The sequence below is a fragment of the Tauraco erythrolophus genome, chromosome 4 (genome assembly GCF_009769465.1).
Source record: "Tauraco erythrolophus isolate bTauEry1 chromosome 4, bTauEry1.pri, whole genome shotgun sequence".
Taxonomy (NCBI): domain Eukaryota; kingdom Metazoa; phylum Chordata; class Aves; order Musophagiformes; family Musophagidae; genus Tauraco; species Tauraco erythrolophus.
Window position 1 is genome coordinate 29,015,923 of NC_141468.1, and position 17,122 is coordinate 29,033,044.

Consider the following 17,122-nt stretch of genomic DNA (forward strand, 5'->3'; position numbering starts at 1 on the left):
CAACTATGCTAAGGCACATGGAAAATAAGGAGGTGATTTGTGGCAGCCAGCATGGCTTCACTAGGGGCAAATCCTGCCTGACTAATTTGGTGGCCTCCTATGATGAGGTTACAGCATTGATGGATAAGGGAAGAGCAATTGACATTGTCTACCTGGACTTATCCAAAGCATTTGATACTGTCCCACACGACATTCTTCTCTCTAAACTGGAGAGACATGGATTTGACGGATGGACCACTCGGTGGATAAGGAATTGGCTGGATGGTCGCACTCAAAGAGTTGTGATCAGCGGTTCAATGTCCAGGTGGAGACCACTGACAAGTGGTGTTCCTCAGGGATCAGTACTGGGGCCAGTGCTATTTAACATCTTTATTGGTGACATGGACAGTGGGATCGAGTGCACCCTCAGCAAGTTTGCAGATGACACCAAGTTGTGTGGTGTTGTGGACACGCTGGAGGGAAGGGATGCCATCCAGAGGGACCTTGACAGGCTGGAGAGGTGGGCCTGTGAGAACCTCATGAAGTTCAACAAGGCCAAGTGCAAGGTCATGCACATGGGTCAGGGCAATCCCAAGCACAAATACAGGCTGGGCGGAGAATGGATTGAGAGCAGCCCTGAGGAAAAGGACGTGGGAATGCTGGTGGATGAGAAGCTCAACATGAGCCGGCAATGTGCGCTGGCAGCCCAGAAAGCCAACTGTATCCTGGGCTGCATCCAAAGAAGCGTGGCCAGCAGGTTGGGGGAGACGATTCTGCCCCTCTACTCAGCTCTTGTGAGACCCCACCTGGAATACTGCGTTCAGCTCTGGAGTCCCCAACACAAGAAGGACATGGAGCTGCTGGAGCAGGTCCGGAGGAGGGCCATGAAGATGATCAGAAGGCTGGAGCACCTCTGCTATGAAGACAGGCTGAGAGAGTTGGGGCTGTTCAGCCTGGAGAAGAGAAGGCTCCAGGGTGATCTTATAGCAGCCTTCCAATACTTAAAGGGGGCCTACAGGAAAGCTGGAGAGGGACTTTTTACAAGGGCTGTTGTTCACCAGCCTGGGCTGCGGCACCAAGGACGCTGTTGCATCTTCCACAGCCAGGAGGAAATGGCCTGCCTCTTGTAGGCAGGGTCAGTACCTTGAGTTGATTAGTTAATTAGTCATTATATTCAACTCAATCCAGCTGGGTAATAATGACTGGTTGCCATAATTCCCCCTTTTTGTTTTACAATTTTTGTTTTCACAAAGGCTTTACGGTGAGCAGAGACCCAGTCCATTCATCCAACTCCAGCACGCTTCCCTCCCGCAAATACCACATCGGGGCTTGCAGCTTTACCTTCTTCTCCGAAGAACTCTCACTCAGGCTCCCAGCTTCAGCTCTGGCGAGGGAGTTGGGGCTTCCCAGGGTCTCATGGATGTATCATGTCAGGATCACCAGTTGTTGCTCACCAGCCTGGGCTGCAGCACCAAGGACGCTGTTGCATCTTCCACAGCCAGGAGGAAATGGCCTGCCTCTTGTAGGCAGGATCAGTACCTTGAGTTGATTAGTAATTCATTATCTCAACTCAGTCCAGCTGGGTAATAATGACTGGTTGCCATAAAGGGCATGTAGTGATAGGAGGGTAGATTTAGATTAGATATAAGGAAGAAATTTTTCACTCAGAGGGTGGTGAGGCACTGGAACAGGTTGCCCAGAGAAGCTGTGGATGCCCAATCCCTGGAAGTGTTCAAGGCCAGGTTAGATGAGGCTTTGGGCAACCCGGTGTGGTGAAGGGTGTCCCTGCCCATGGCAGGGGGGTTGGAACTAGATGATCTTTAAGGTCCCTTTCAACTCAAACCATTCTATGATTCTGTGATAATCCTAGGACTAGAATGATGAAGACTGTAATTTGGAGTTAGATGAAATAGTAGATTTTTCTGGCATCAAATGATTTGCCTTTAACAAGGCATACTAGAAAATGTACGTCTTAGAGGAAGACATCTTTCCTTCTCTGTTGGGTTTGCGTGGCAAGGTTTTGGTAGTGAGGGGGCTACAAGGGTGGCTTCTGTGAGAAGCTGCTAGAAGCTTTCCCTGCATCTCATAGAGCCAATGCCAGCCGGCTCCAAGATGGACTCACCACTGACCAAGGCCAAGCTCATCAGTGATGATGACAGTGCCTCTGAGATAACATACTTAAGAAGGGGCAAGAAAACTGCGCAACAACCTGCAGCAGAGAGAGCAGTGAGAATATGTGAGAGAAACAGTTCTGTAGGCATAAAGGTCAGTGAAGAAGGAGGGGGAAGATGTGCTCCAGGTGCTGAAGCAGAGCTTCCCCTGCAGCCCATAGTGAAGACCATGGTGAGGCAGGCTGTTCCCCTGCATCCCATGGAAGTCCATGGTGGCGCAGAAATCCGCCTGCAGCCCATGGAGGACCCCACACCAGAGCAGGTGGATATGCCTAAAGGTGGCTGTGATCCTGTGGGAAGTCCATGCTGGAGCAGGCTCCTGGCAGGACCTGTGAACCTGTGGAGAGCGGAGCCAACTCTGGAGCAGGTTTGCTGGCAGGACTTGTGACCCTGTGGGGGACTCATGCTGGAGCAGTCTGTTCCTGAAGGACTGCACCTCATAGAAGAAACCCACATAGGAGCAGTTAGTGAAGAACTGCAGCCTGTGGGAAGGACTCATGTTGGAGAAGTTTGTGGAGAACTGCTCCCCTTGGGAAGGACTCCACACTGGAGCAGGGAAAGAGTGTGAAGAGTCCTCCCGCTGAGGAGGAAGGAATGGCGGAGACAACATGTGATAAACTGACCACAACTCCCATTCCCCATCCCCCTGTGTCACTGTGGGGAGGAGGCAGAGAAATCTGGAGTGAAGTTAAGCCCAGGAAGAAGGGAGGAGTGAGGGGAAGGTGTTTTACGATGTAGTTTTTATTTTCTTATTATGCTACTCTGGTTTGATTGGTAGTAAACCAATTTCCTCAAGCCGAGTCTGTTTTGCCCATGACAGTAATTCATGAATTATCTCTCCTTGTCCTTATCTCAACTCATGAGGCTCTCATTATATTTTCACTCCCCCATCCAGCTGAGGATGGGGAGTGATAAAGCAGCTTTGAGCACCTGGCATTCAGCCAGTGCTGACCCACCACACCTTCACTGCTACTGAGTCTAAAATCAATATGGAAATCCACTGAGAACATGCCTGGATCAGACATTCCTGTTCAGGGTGACTGTACGTTCTTTTATATGCCTTATTTATATCATATACGTTGCATAGGATACGGTAGGTATCTTCTGTAATCCTAATCCATAGGAAAAAACACTGCTGCCAAATTTGTGTCTCAGTTTCCCACAAGAAGGTAGAGGCATGTCAATTTATTGATAAGGAGATATCTTTTAAAGTGCAGTTGGGGAAATAGGTTTTAATACAACAAGACTTCAGTATACTCCATAAAAAGGTTTGACGAGTTTTTGACTGTTCCTGATTTTTGAGATATCAATATACCAAGGAAAAAAAAAAAAAAAAGAAACCAAAACAAGCCTTCTTGGGGTTTCAAGGAAAGTGTTTGCAGCAGCAGTGGTCGTACGTCATGTCAAACATCTTTTCTCTCTGCAGTTCAGAGGCAAAGTACCTCCTCCATGTGATCCTGTGTGCAAGATCATAGACTGGATTCTTGCTGTTTGGCACCAGCTGAACTCTTGCTTATCACGTCTAGGAGCGCCTGAAGCACTTATGGGGCCAAAACATTTCTTCTCCTGTCCTGTGGTGCCAGGGCATGGCCAAGCAACAGTGAAGTAAGACTTCTGTTTCCTGTTTGACACTGTTCACTGTCAACTAGATACTTATTGCAAATGTAGTACTTATGTTTCTCCCAAAACCCGTCTGACTCAGCAACCTTGAAAGTATGTTAGTGGAAGTGATTGAAAGTTTTAAACTTTTCTTTAATTACTAGAAAGGCGATTCTGAAGGACACAAGTGGGAGCTGGGTGTCTAACACTGGTTCAAAGTCAGTCTTGTGATCTTTCAGTTATTTTCTGATACAGAGTTTGCAAAATATTACTTGTACCAGAATGACTAATATTGCTTAACCGTTTAAAGGTTTAGTTCTTCATTTCAAGCCAGCACTGTAAAGAAAGCTGTTCATTAGTGAACAGACCAAAATAAGATTTGAGCATTCTGAGCATGAAAAGTTGGTAAAATTTCCTTTTGAAGTTGTATATGAGGGAAATTGGAGAAAGATTTCTCACTCTTTTTAATATCTGATGTCATTTTTAAACATACATACACTTTCAAAGATTTGAGCAACCTGATCTAGTGGAAGGTGTCCCTGCCCATGGTAGGGGGTTTGGAACTAGGTGATCTTTAAGGTCCTTTCCAACCCAAACCACTCTATGATTCTATATGTATTAGCTTAGTAAATAAGGCAGATACATATATTTAGCTATACGTATGGTTAGATGTCCAGTAACATAAAAGAAGAATGATGAAAATTTTGTCTTTTCTTTCCTACAATTGCGTATCATCTGCCCACTTTCCAACTTCTCTGCAAATGCTAGCAGGTGATACAACAAATAGTTACAGAATTATAAAATATATTTATTTCATGCTAAGATGTTGCTTGGCTATGTTAGAAAGGTAATGAGTCCCTAATTAAGATTCAAACTTATTCAGAATTCAAATAATAGTGTTGGTTTTTGGAGATGAAACATTGCTTTTCTCACCCTGCTTCACAGCATTCTCCTGAACTGCCATTTCTGTTCCCTCTCTGACTTTTCTCTCTTGTGCTAGTTGCTGTGCTGGTTGCTGCTGACCCTTCTTGCTTTGCTTAGCATATGCACTGACTTTCTCATCTTTTGCTCTGTCTGCAGATCTTAATACATTTTGCTTGTTCATTTTCCTTTTTTCCCTAAAAGGACAGATTATCTAATATCCAAAGTAATTATCAAAGTCTAAATGTGAATGTAGCATTGACTTGAAATTTTATGGGTGCTGTGAAATAATAATAAAAAAAAAATATACTGTGCATCTCTCTCCTGTCTCCCTCTTGAATCACGCCCTCTGAAATGTCTTAATCATTTATTTATTGTAATGGCAGTAGAGGACAGAAAAACTATTCTTTAGGTAACTTAATTATGCATTTCTGAGTTTGGATCTCTCCTAAGGGTAACTTTGACTGGATTCACAATGCTTTATTTTGAGCACAACCTATGATAGAAAGGTCTTGTGCACTGGAATATTTGGAAATGGAATAATACTGGAGGGTGCAATCATAACTGAATACCTCCTTTTTCCCACACTGGCAGCAAATAGGTTATGAATGAATACCTGCAAGCACGGAAGCTTCTCCATGCACTGGCAAAGGTGAAAAGGGATCTTTTTGTATATACGTGAACACACATCTTTCTGGAACAATCTTTCTTTTAGCCTTAAAGTTAAAAGGATGTTTTATAGTCCTTATCTAAAGGAGGAAAAGCATCAGATGGCAAATAGTTTGCCAAAGCAAACTGAAGAAAGTTAGGTCAACTAACTTAATATAAACCAAACAAATAAACCCTACCTCAAACAAAATCAGTTCCTCTCTGAAATGGGATACAATGGGAAGTCCAGAATATACGTGCTTCCTGAAAATGCAAAATCTGATACGTTACCCAAAATATAAAATCTTAGGTTTTGATAATGATGTGCGGAAACAGACTCCACAACTTGGAAAGTTGTAAAGTAGGTATGTTTATTGCAGCGCTGGGTGCACGGGGGATCGCTCCACCACAAACGTGCACACCCGCCGTAGCAGTTTTTCTTGTATTTATACAGACACACTCATCACCCCCTCCCCCAAAAGGGCAGTCTCTCCCAGGAGATCATTTCCATAGCCCCCGCCTCAGGATCCGCCTCAGGCTCCTCCTTGACACGCCTCCTGGTGGTCGTGGGCAGGGGTCTTTGGGATGAAGGCCGTAGGTCTTCCTCGCTGTGTGTTTTCACTTCTTCCCTAAAACTCTATAACTCTTGTTTTGGCTGGGCCTGTAGAGCCAAACCGTTTCCCTGGCCTTGAGTGGACATCTGGTTGTCTCCTACTTGTTATTGCTTGAAGACAAATGTTAGTTCTCGTTAGTCCTTATCTCTCCTCTTTGTCTGTTTTTCTCCCTATGGGTCATGAGTTACAACCTTGCCATCATTTATTTTGTCTCTCTTACAGGCCTTCTTTTCGAGTAGTTAGTGTTTCAAAGCAGGGATTAGTATTTGATAACTTCTAGCAATTCACAGAGCTATTTCACAGAGCTATGTATTTCCCAGAGTCTTATGCCTATTCTTATCCCTATCCATAGAAATAATAGCTAATATAGTCTTATGTAGTCTTATGCCTACTCCTATACCTATCCCCGTATCAATAATCGTCTCTGAAGTTAAGGATTGTTTGTGTGCCTACAGGTGGATGTCCAAGTTATGGAATGCTGTGATAGCTCCCAGAGTTCAAGAAGCAATACTCTCCAGATCCTCTGTGAAAAGACCATCTGTACCAGGACAAGCAACAGCCAAAAAAAACCCTAGCCAAGGTCAACAGGCTGTTGTTAAAGCCGCTCTCAGTATCTTGCTAAATAAAGCTGTTTTGCACGGCTGTCCTCTACCCAGAACAGGTAACAGTGAGCAGTCTGAAAGGCAAGTAGCTGTACGTTGCCAAAGTGGGGCTTTTAACGGTCGGATTTTTAAAAAAAAAAAAAAAACTTCCATAAAGCATAACTGTAGTTATGATGGGGGATGTGTGGTTAAAAGCATTTATAGTCACTACACTAAGTAATTGTATTAAATAGTCAAAGAAGAACCATTTGGAACAGTCAACTCTTCCTAATATCGTTCTACTTTTGTTTCAGAGCTAGATAAGTATATAGCAGATTTTAAGGGAGGAAATTTTCCTTTATCCGTGGTTTCAAGCTACAAAAATTGTAGTAAGAAAAGAGGTGAGAATGCTTCTTGGAGAAAAGTGAGCACAAGCCCTCGCAAAAAGTCAGGCCATTTATCGTCCCAGTCATGGAATAAGCAGGAGACAAATACTGAAGGTAAGACTTTCTATTTTCAGTTCTGAAAGAGGGTGTGGGGGGGTTTAAGCTGCATAGATATGAATCTAACTTTTCTTCTACATCATGAATTAAAAATTCTCAATTTAATGACACTCATCTTTACGTTTACCAGTAAAAAATTGCTTACTTTTTTTCACTAAAATTACTTCATGATTGTGAGGTATCCTGATTAATTTTTGCTTGTTTGTTTGTACTAATGCCCTTCCTGTTGTCTCATAATGAGGTAGGCTTTGGCTCAGAGGGTGGGAGACTGAGCAGTGGTTCCACCTCATATTGCATGGAATGATGCTCTATCATTCTCTTCCTCTATACTGGATGAGAGAAAGCTTCATTACTTGATCAGTACTCTTTACTGCACCTAATTTACAGTATATCTACTTTTTGGGGTTTTTCACACCTACTCTATAGCTTCACTACAACAATTTCTGTGTCTGAATCCAAGTAAAAATAAATGAACACGCGCATCCGTGGATCATGCATCCTTTGTTCAATCTTATTAGCTAAATTGAGTAGAATAATCTAGAAGCCCAGTAGTGGAAGGAAGATATCTTTGGTTTTAAATTGAAGATTTTTGTTTGATTTTCACTTTAATTGCGAAAAGTAAATGTAAAACATTCTGTGCTCGCAAAGAAACCTCATGCTCTGTCTTCCACAAAAGCTGGGGCAACTCATGCCCCATTTGTCATTTTAGCAGTTCCCAATGCTACTCTGAACAGTTCCAAGGGATGCATTCTGATCTTTGACAGACTCTATTGATAGAATTAACCAGTAAATGGAAACACATTTTCCCTGTTTATCACAGATTTTAGAATAAAGAAATCAACACACATGATAACAGACTAATAAGTCAATCTCTCTTTTGTGCAGGTATAAAATCTAAGACTGTGTTGCAACCGAACTGTAAGAAGAGAGCTTCTCTCTCCACAAAGTAAGTTTTAATTTCTGGTATTTGTAACACTTGGCAAACAACAAAGATGAAAAAATTGTGTCGTAAACCAGAACATTATAATGAATAGATGAACAGTTTGCGTTTGGTAATGTTTTGGTTCTACATCTGAGGAAAGGAATGCTTTTTAATTTTCATTTCTGAGACAAAATAAAATTCATGTCCTTCGATATAATTTTGGAATCCATTTCTTTAATTCAAGCCTTGCAGCACTACGTCTTTTTATGTAACAGAATAGTCTATGACTTAAGAACATTATGTAATACTTACCCTGCCATGAAAAGCCTACTGTATGCTTTTTTCACCTGGCATTGTGTTTTAAAAACTCCTCTGACTCTTTTAGCTTACTGAATGGCTATTCAAAATGTATAGTACATGCACTTTAGTCTAAATCATACTGAGTTTCTCTAAGAAAGTGTACGAATTAGCCAGAGGGACCTGCATTTGAGACTTTACCTCTGTCTGAAACCTTGGTTCTGGCATATTCGCAGGCACAGAGAGCATAGAATATTTGTGCTTCCAGTGTGCCAGGGTTTTTTCAAATGGTGAGAATTAAGTCTAAAAAGGAGACTGGAATAAAATTGATTGTTCCATCTTAGAAAGGGGAGGATCTTTGAAGATAGTAGGCAGAACAATCTGTTGTTAGAATTTCAGAATGGAGAGAATAATATGAATAGAAAGATTTATTATGATATAACAAGTATTGACAACTGTTTCTGCCACTTAATTAGATGTTATTTTCTTTCTGTTGGTGGCAGTAAACATCATTTGGAGAGAAATTACTATTTTTTAGGTGTGTATAATATTTATTTTTAAATTCTGTATCATAGCTTGATTTTAATTGTTCTCTCCATTTGCGTGTGTTTTTTTTTTAACCAGCGCTTCAGAGAAGGATCAACTGAGAACGTTAAATCTGGAGCAAAGGTTGTCCCTTGGTTCTGATGATGAAGTAGATCTTGTGCAGGAACTTCAAAGTATGTGTTCCAGCAAATCTGAGCCTGATATAAGCAAGGTAAACACAAGGTTTTTCAATAATTTACGTCATTACTGTACGCAGTTGTTTGCTACGTGTTTAAAATAAATTTTTAATTTACAAGCACTACTTGAACTGAAGAAAATTATTAAATTATTTGGGAACAAGTCAAAGTGAACTAATAAATTATACATTTGAGGGTAAGTGTTCCGGTTTAATATACATTATTTTAAATTACATCTTTGCTATATTTTCTTGCAGAGATTTTTGCAGTGGAGGCTGAAAACTATACGTTCATAAATGCTAGTGACAATAGCCTTCTCTGCGTTATTGTTCCCAATGCTATCTTTCCTGCTATCATTGCTTCCACTGGGAAACTGTTTTGTAGTCTTAAAAGCATAGAAAGTTTTTCCTAATATGCCTTGCCCATTTGATGTGTTCACTGTAATCCCATTAGGCATCACAGAACTGGCTCAAAGCTCCTCTGCTGTGTTGGCAAAATGCAGTGTTACTGTCCCAAGCAAGAAAGAATGGATTGGCCTAATTCTTTTTCTTTAACAGTGGCAGAAGAGGGTGTTAAGGATGCTTGCAAGGCTCATAGGTTTGGGGCGAAGTTCTATGCTGGAATGGGTTGTGGGTGATTATGGGAGGCCTGTTGGAGCCGAGAGTGGAGCTGTGGATCTCTCATTTTTCCTTTTACACCAAAAGCATCCAGCTTTCCCTGTAGCTGTAGCTATTTATTCTTTTGCTTTTTTCCTCCTAGCACAGCTGAAGTAGATGGCTGTGACAGCAGGCTCTGTTCATCCCGGAGCAGCTGTTCCGTGTCTTTTGAAAAATAGATAGAGCCAATCTTAGGCCATTGTCCAGTCAGGCTGTGCATTACATCCTCTAGCAACTCCCTGAACGGCAGTTCCATTAGTTTTGCTTTATGAAGTTTTCTGTTTATTCTTAAAAGTCAACAAAGTTTTTATTAAAAAAAGAAATACTGTATTTGGGAAGATTTTTTCGACCTATTTAATGAAATTCTTTATTATGGTATTTTGTTTTGGGTTGCTTTTTTTTAAAGTATTTACAGTACTTGCATGAGTCACATGCACCAAGCTGGCAAGCTAATCACTAGTCAGTTTGCAGGGATTTACCATATCTATCCTTGAAAGAATGGGATGTGCTAAAGAAATTGTAACCAACTTAAAATTGTGTTTAATGACATGTAAAATGTAATTGCTCCTTGTTGACAATTCAAGGAAATATGGGTTCGATAAGGAAGGAGATAGATGTCACTGTCTTTTGTTTGGTTTCCTCACCATGGGTGGAACCATCCATGGCTGGAATTTCTGTTGTTAATTCCCCAGCTTCCCTGTTCTACTAAATCCCTAGCAGAGCCTTACAGAAGTGAGGGTGCTGTTGCATGTTTTCTTTGTGTGATGTAATTTCAGGCTGCCATCAAAATGAGTACTTCCACTCTCTAATTTGCCCTTTCACTCGGATGTGTTCCTACTGCCTCTGTTATGTTGGGATCGAGTACTGTTGCAGTTGCAGAGTTGAATCGGATCACCCTGCCCCAGGATAAAATACTTAGATTCCAGTAAGGACAGAAGGTTGATCAGAATCTATCTGCTAGTGCATGGTCACAAGGTTTGGTGGAAAGTAGTAGGGAAGAAACATGGCAGAAGGAAGAGAAAAGGATCATTCCTTTCTGTGATGTTCCCGGGGCCAGATAAAATTGAATGGGAAAATGCCCTTAAGCTCTGCTGAATAGTGTTGCTCGGAAAATGTGTGTTTAATCTTCCTGTGTTAATAGTCGATGTGAAATCTCTCTCTTTATCTTCCATCTCCTACTAACACACTCAAGAGTAAAGGAAAGATATTTTAATCGTTCTTTGGATATTTATGCATTGCATTGCACAGAAACTACATGAAAATAAAAACAAGACTCCAAAATGAAAGTTGAAACATAATCTCTGCTGTGAATAACTAAAAAAAAAAAAATCACCATTTTCTTATCTTTTCTAGATTGCAGATTCTAAGGATGAGCTACTGATGTTCAAAAACTCTCAGAACAATCCTGTATTTTCAGCAAGTGGTACTAACCCAAGTAAAACAACAGCACAAAAGGTGGGTGAAGCAAGTTTTGTAGTAGGATAGGAAAGGTGTCTTGAGTTCCTCCAAAATCTGAATTGCTGACTGGATCCAAAGAATTAGCATTCCAGTGCCCTGTTTATTACAGGAATAAACTGTCATGATTCTTAGGAAACTTGCTAGACACACCATGCCAAGTTTCTTCCATGTGTCTTAAGGGAAACTAAAGATTTATTAAACAATGGATGCCTTTGCTTCAGTTTTCATGTTTACATAAAGCCATCTCCCTAGGCCAAGCATTGTGGACATTACTGTGACAGTGTAAGTTATTTGCATCAAATTCTGAATGAAAGAAAAGATCTGGGTTCATTTTTTTCCCCCCAGTTAATGTTATTCAGTAAGTTTGCAAAAGCACAAAGCTTTTTTAAATACTTGATCTAAAGTTGTGGGCTCACGGTTTATTTTTCTACCATATTTTTGTAGTGATTACCCACATATATATGATTTCAAACCACTATTTTCCTAAATGTTATCTAAGTAGAATTGAGCCGCTCTGGTGTCAAAGCTCTCAGTGGTAAAAATTTTGAGAAGACATGATATTACCAGAGTTTGTGAAAAACAGCTTTTTTTTTTTAAGTGGATTCAGTTTCTTTTTTTCTACCTAGCTATTTGTTGTAATATACAGTTGTCTTGCCATATTATTTACGATAAATCATAAGAAATCTTATGTTAAAGTTTGGTGATTCTGGGAAAAGACAGTCTAAATGTAACCAAACTTTACTAACTTTGGAGCAATTTCAGAGAGGGAAAATAAGCTGAATACTACTGGAAGATATAATAGGTCCACTATCATCTTCTTTTCAGAAACTGAAATCGTCGTTAGTGGGTGCTAACATCCCTACTAAATAGGAACATGAAATTGTATCTTGCTTAGTTTTCAGGTTTTGGATAATAAAGTAAAAATTCTGCTTTCTCTGTTGCAATAGTTTTCTGGAGACACTGTCTATTTTCTGCAGGTACAATGAAGTAGCTCTGAAAAGAGCTTAACTTGCACATCTAAGCATTAAAAAGCTAAATTGGATTAAATGACTTACCACCCTTACCATCATATTTTTTCATGTCCAAATATTCAAAATGTTATAATATTTTCTGTAATTTTACTCAAAATCCAGAGAACTGTCTCCGCCAGAGGAAACATTTTTCACAGTGCAGATCTGCATTTAGATATAGTGCTTTTGAATATTTCTCTAAACACTTTAATTTCCCACATTCCAAATCAGAGCTTCACATAGTAGTGATGCCTGGATGATTTGGTAAGTCAGCTGACCTACCTGCTCCTACTGTAAATTTTTCTTAGTGAACTTTTTCCTTTTACAATTCTTTCTAAAAATGTAAGTCATAACTATTATGACCTTGGAGGGGTTTTTTAAGAATTTAGTCAAAAGATTTCATACAGAATAAAAAGTATTGATTTCCCACTTCTTTGTGGAGAAATGTTGGCCAAAATAAAGGAAACACAACCCAACCTTTTGCAGGAGGGAAAAGAGATCTAGTAGAATGACAAGTGGTGTTTCTAAATTTAGTCATTACTACAACAAATTTATCAAAAATCCAGAAGAGCAGAGTCTCAGCTTGGAAGCAGAAGTCAAACTTCTAGAGGTAATTGTAATGATGATAAACCTATGCAGCTGCAAGAACTGGTGTCCGAAAAAGAGTCTGAGAGTAGAAAAGCAGCCTTTTCTGAAACTCAACAGAATTCTGTAGGTAACAAAATCAATACTGCATGAGCAGGGGAGATCTTATCAACAGTCATGACACAAATTACTTAAAAGGGCAACATACCCATAATTATTTTTTTTTAATTGGCCGGAAGAAAAAATGCTTTCCAGTATGTGAAAGAGAAAGAGAAAACTGGTAAGAGAGGCAAAAATTTTGATCCAGGATGCAAACAGATTGATGGAATCAGGGGTTAATAAGGAATAGACAGCGATGAATAGTCTGTCTTCATACCACCAACCTTTACGTGAAGAGCAGTAGCTGATGGTGAAAATTAACTTTTTAATGTCGCTGCCCAGAGAGTGATCTGGATTGAACTGGTGCTAACAGTTAAGGTCCTCATTCTCCTTTCCTGGCAGTGGAAAGGTAGGCATCTCTCATGAAAGAAATATGTTAGTGACTATCATAAAATACTTAACTATCTTCTTCCTCCTTGACTATAAAGGAACAAAAAGTGACCACGTACTTGACTTTGGCACTTCAGGTATATAAATTTTGGCAGACTTTTGGTCCAGATTTTAAGAATGTAGCTTCTTAGCATAAATAATTTGAGATGCTAAAATCTTTATTTTATATGTCTATAAGAAAACAATCTTTATAGATTAGGATTAAAATGTAACTAGTATTTCAACCTCCAGTCTTGAAGTATTATTTTTGTCATGATTATTTTGTTATTATTTATGGCCATGATGGTACAAAAAAAGTGAATATCTTTATTCAAGTTTTAAAGCTGAATTTTTTGCTCATAACTACCTAAATTTCCATCTTTCCCTTTTAGCTATGGCTGCACCTGTCATTTTTCCACAGTAATGAAAGAAAAAGCATGTATCTTTTTATTTGGGAACTCCTGAAATTGAGACATCTGAGAATCAAATTTAAGTTTTTTCAATGGCAATGCAAAACCCCCATTGACTTACTTAGATATTCTATGATGTTGATGGTATTTCCTCTCAGTCAAAGAAGCAAAAAAGAGCCGTAGTTTGTTCACCAAGTAGTCAGAAGCTGTCATATTAAAATGCAAAAGACTGTAAATAACAGGGCTTCCGTGGGGCTGGCAGGGTGAGTTGGTTGTTTTTCAGGTCAAATGGCAATAATTATTTATACAGAAAATGCTTTTTTTTGTTGTTCATAGGATGGAATGCGTCCTCTCAGCAGCAGTCGAACTGTGGAAAGCAGCAACAGTAAATCAAAGACAGAGTTGGGTGTTTCAAGAGTTAAATCTTTTCTTCCTGTTCCTAGAAGCAAAGTCACCCAGCCTTCGCAGAATACTAAAAAAAGCAGCAGCAGTAATACAAGGCAAATAGAGGCAGATAATAACACAAAAAGAGAGATTTGGAATTTGCACAAAAAAGAACCAATAGAAAAATCTAATAAATAAACCTGCCTACCATAAAATTCTCTGTGTTCATATAATCTCTATTGCAAAGAACCAAGTACTCAAATATGTAAATATTTTTTAAAAATAAACTGTTTCCCTGTAATGTAAAGTTTGTACAGGACCACAGTTTTATTTCTATGTAAATCAACTGGAAATTATATTGATTTAAACTTCAGAAATGGGCAGTTTTGCCACCTTCATAGATTTTTTTTTCTTATTATGAAAATTACTCATTTAAATGATAATATTCAGGGGTATTACCACAGGATTCTGTTTGTGTATATACTGTACATAAATATATTCTATTGAGTTCATGTGTTAAACTGCGTTCAGATGAGTTGCACAATATGTACAGCAATGGCTTAAAGCTATTGTACATGCATTTTAAAGACATCTTTTTATCTTCACTTAATGAAAAACTAATGGAATGTGGCAATAACTAAAATGATCGGAAATGCAGATCGATTACTTTCAGCTACAAGCCATATTAAATACTTTGATTTCTCCATCATCTGCCTGCTGATTGTGATTTTGTTTCTCCCAAACTTCTCTTCATCTAAAATGTCATGAATTTCTGTTATAACTTTTATCTTTTCAAAAAGGAAAGAGATTGAGAAATTAAAATGCAATAAAAGTTATTTTTCTCAGACTCTTATTCTTTGATAGAATTGAAGAAAATGTGATCATTTATTAACTTAGTTTTTCTTGTATACTGTAAAAACTTTTATATACTTCATTAGCGTTTTACAAGTATCTGAGAAATAATAGTGTTTTACAGAAACAGATTTTACTGAGAAGGAATTTGAGCACAAGCTTAGCTACAGTATTACCAGAGATGATGTAGTAGCGGTAACATGAGTTACTGTGTAATTATCAACTTCTGTTGTGGATTTAAGATGTAATTGCTGTGAAATGATAATTGAGCTGCAGTTAAAATTAAGTCTTTTTCATTCTTCCCGCCCTCTGCAGAGGTAGATTATGTTCCAGTGAGGGAGGCTTTCTACAAGGGGAGTATTTCCCCAGTCTCTCCTTACGGGAGCTGCGGTTACAGACTTGTGAATTGTAATAATGTGGAAACGCGCGTTGTCTCAGTACTTCATCTGGTAGGCAGAGGGAAGAGCGGAGTTTTCTCGAGATCAGACTTAGATGCCTTCTGATGGGCTACCAGGAGATGGTTTTGAGAGCTATGGACAGTAACATGGTCAGGCGTGTCACTTCCAAAGTAGTGTTTTTCTCAAGATAAGCCTGGAAGAGGAAAGGATTACCTAACCGTTTCCTGACGCTTCACCTTTGTATGTAAAAGTCATCCAGAACTCATGTCAATAAAGTTTTTGTACTGCATATTGTCTGTCTTTCGGTCTCTTAGCTTGTGTGCGTGTTATCTCTATCGACACACAACATGAGGAGCTGATTTCTGTCATCATTTCCCACACAGTGTATTTAGAAAGTACCATGTCTTTCACTAATCACTGCTTTATTAAAACTTCAGTTTCTTGTGTGATAGTAACATATAACTGGTTATATGTTGTCTGAGGTTGATTTTTTTTTTAGGGTTTTTTGGCAGTAATTTAAGTGCTGAAAAATGGGGTGCTGCTTTTGCAGAATGAGTCAGCTTTCTCAGCCGGAGAAAAGGGTCCCAGCAATTAGCACGCCTTACGTGCTGAAGCGGTGCGAGCAGCTGGGGCGTGGATTTCATGGTGAGGAGGAGCACAAAATGGAAAACAATTTTTGTAGTGATCACACAAGTTGCAACTTCAGGATTTGTAATAAGTCAATCCTTTTTTTTTTAAAAAAAAAAAAACAACTATCAGCAAAGAAGAAAAATCCCAAAGTGCTTCTAAGCCAGGTTTGCTCTGCCTTGAAAATACACCTTGGAAATGTCAGACCTCATTTAGATGAAGAGTTAGCAGTGTTTCTGTGTGGGAAGATCTTAGGCACAGTGTCCCAAAGCATGTTTGGAAGATGTATTTTATATCGTCTGTGAGAATGAAAAGTCTTCTGTGCTGTACTTTGAGTGAAACACCTGCAGACAACAGAGTAACTTTGATCATCTGTTCACAGTTGGAAAGTTAGGTCTCTATTGCTAAATTTAGCATTGCCTGTCAATGCCCTCATTATCCTGCTTTTTCAGCCTGCTGTCCTGATCTCTCTCCACCTGCATCTTTCACCTGGTTGACTACTATCAGCTATCATTTTGTTTGTCTGTCTTTCAGTCCAACAGAGTCTGTGATCTTCATACACCTTTAATCACGCAGTATTTCGCAGATCTAATCGAGTCTTATCTTCTATAGAAACTCTTAAGCTCTCCTGTCAGGCCATGTCAGTTCCTGCAGTGTGCTGTCTATGGTGGACCACACCGCTCCACGCCGCACTGTGTTCCCATGTCTTTAAGAGGTGAGGTAAGTGAAGATAGAGATAATCTGTCTATACAATAATATAGGAATATACAGGAAAGTACGAGGAAGCCTCGAAGGTTGCATCCATTCCACAGGCCACTACGCCAGCAAAAAGATTTCTCATTTAGGCCCTGTCTGACTACACTGTATTCCATACACACGACTCAATCTCTTCAACCAGGGGAACTTGAAAGATCATTTCCATCCACCAATGACCTTGGCAAGTCCTTAACACTCCAGCTGTCCAGATCAAGTCCATCCTGAAAAGAAAAGCTTTCAGCATGTCTCCTATGGTTCTTACTTCTTGATAAAGAACATGGATTATGTTCCTTAAAAGAATGTTTGAGTCCATCAGACAGTATTTGTCTCAGTTATTTACTTGCTGAGCAAGAGCTCCAGAATGAAAAATGTGAAGAAACCTGCTCCATTGTTCAACAAAGGCAGCAACATTCATCAACAAGAGCAAAATGAGAGAGTCTGAATTTCTGAGGCACGTCTCTTCCCATAACACAGCTCAAGTGATTTACAGAATAAATCAAA

The 17,122-nt window shown here is 39.5% G+C and overlaps 1 protein-coding gene across 1 annotated transcript in view; it reads left to right on the forward strand.

Moving 5' to 3' along the window:
• Window positions 1-14,186, forward strand: part of CTTNBP2 (cortactin binding protein 2) — a 91,330-nt gene extending 77,144 nt beyond the window's left edge. Inside the window, exons 17-23 of the mRNA XM_086610296.1 lie at window positions 3,577-3,755; window positions 6,388-6,593; window positions 6,828-7,013; window positions 7,902-7,962; window positions 8,860-8,992; window positions 10,967-11,068; window positions 13,941-14,186. Coding sequence (XP_086466422.1) covers window positions 3,577-3,755; window positions 6,388-6,593; window positions 6,828-7,013; window positions 7,902-7,962; window positions 8,860-8,992; window positions 10,967-11,068; window positions 13,941-14,186 — 1,113 coding nt within the window. The remainder of the gene's footprint in view (window positions 1-3,576; window positions 3,756-6,387; window positions 6,594-6,827; window positions 7,014-7,901; window positions 7,963-8,859; window positions 8,993-10,966; window positions 11,069-13,940) is intronic.
• The last annotated feature ends 2,936 nt before the right edge of the window (window positions 14,187-17,122 follow it).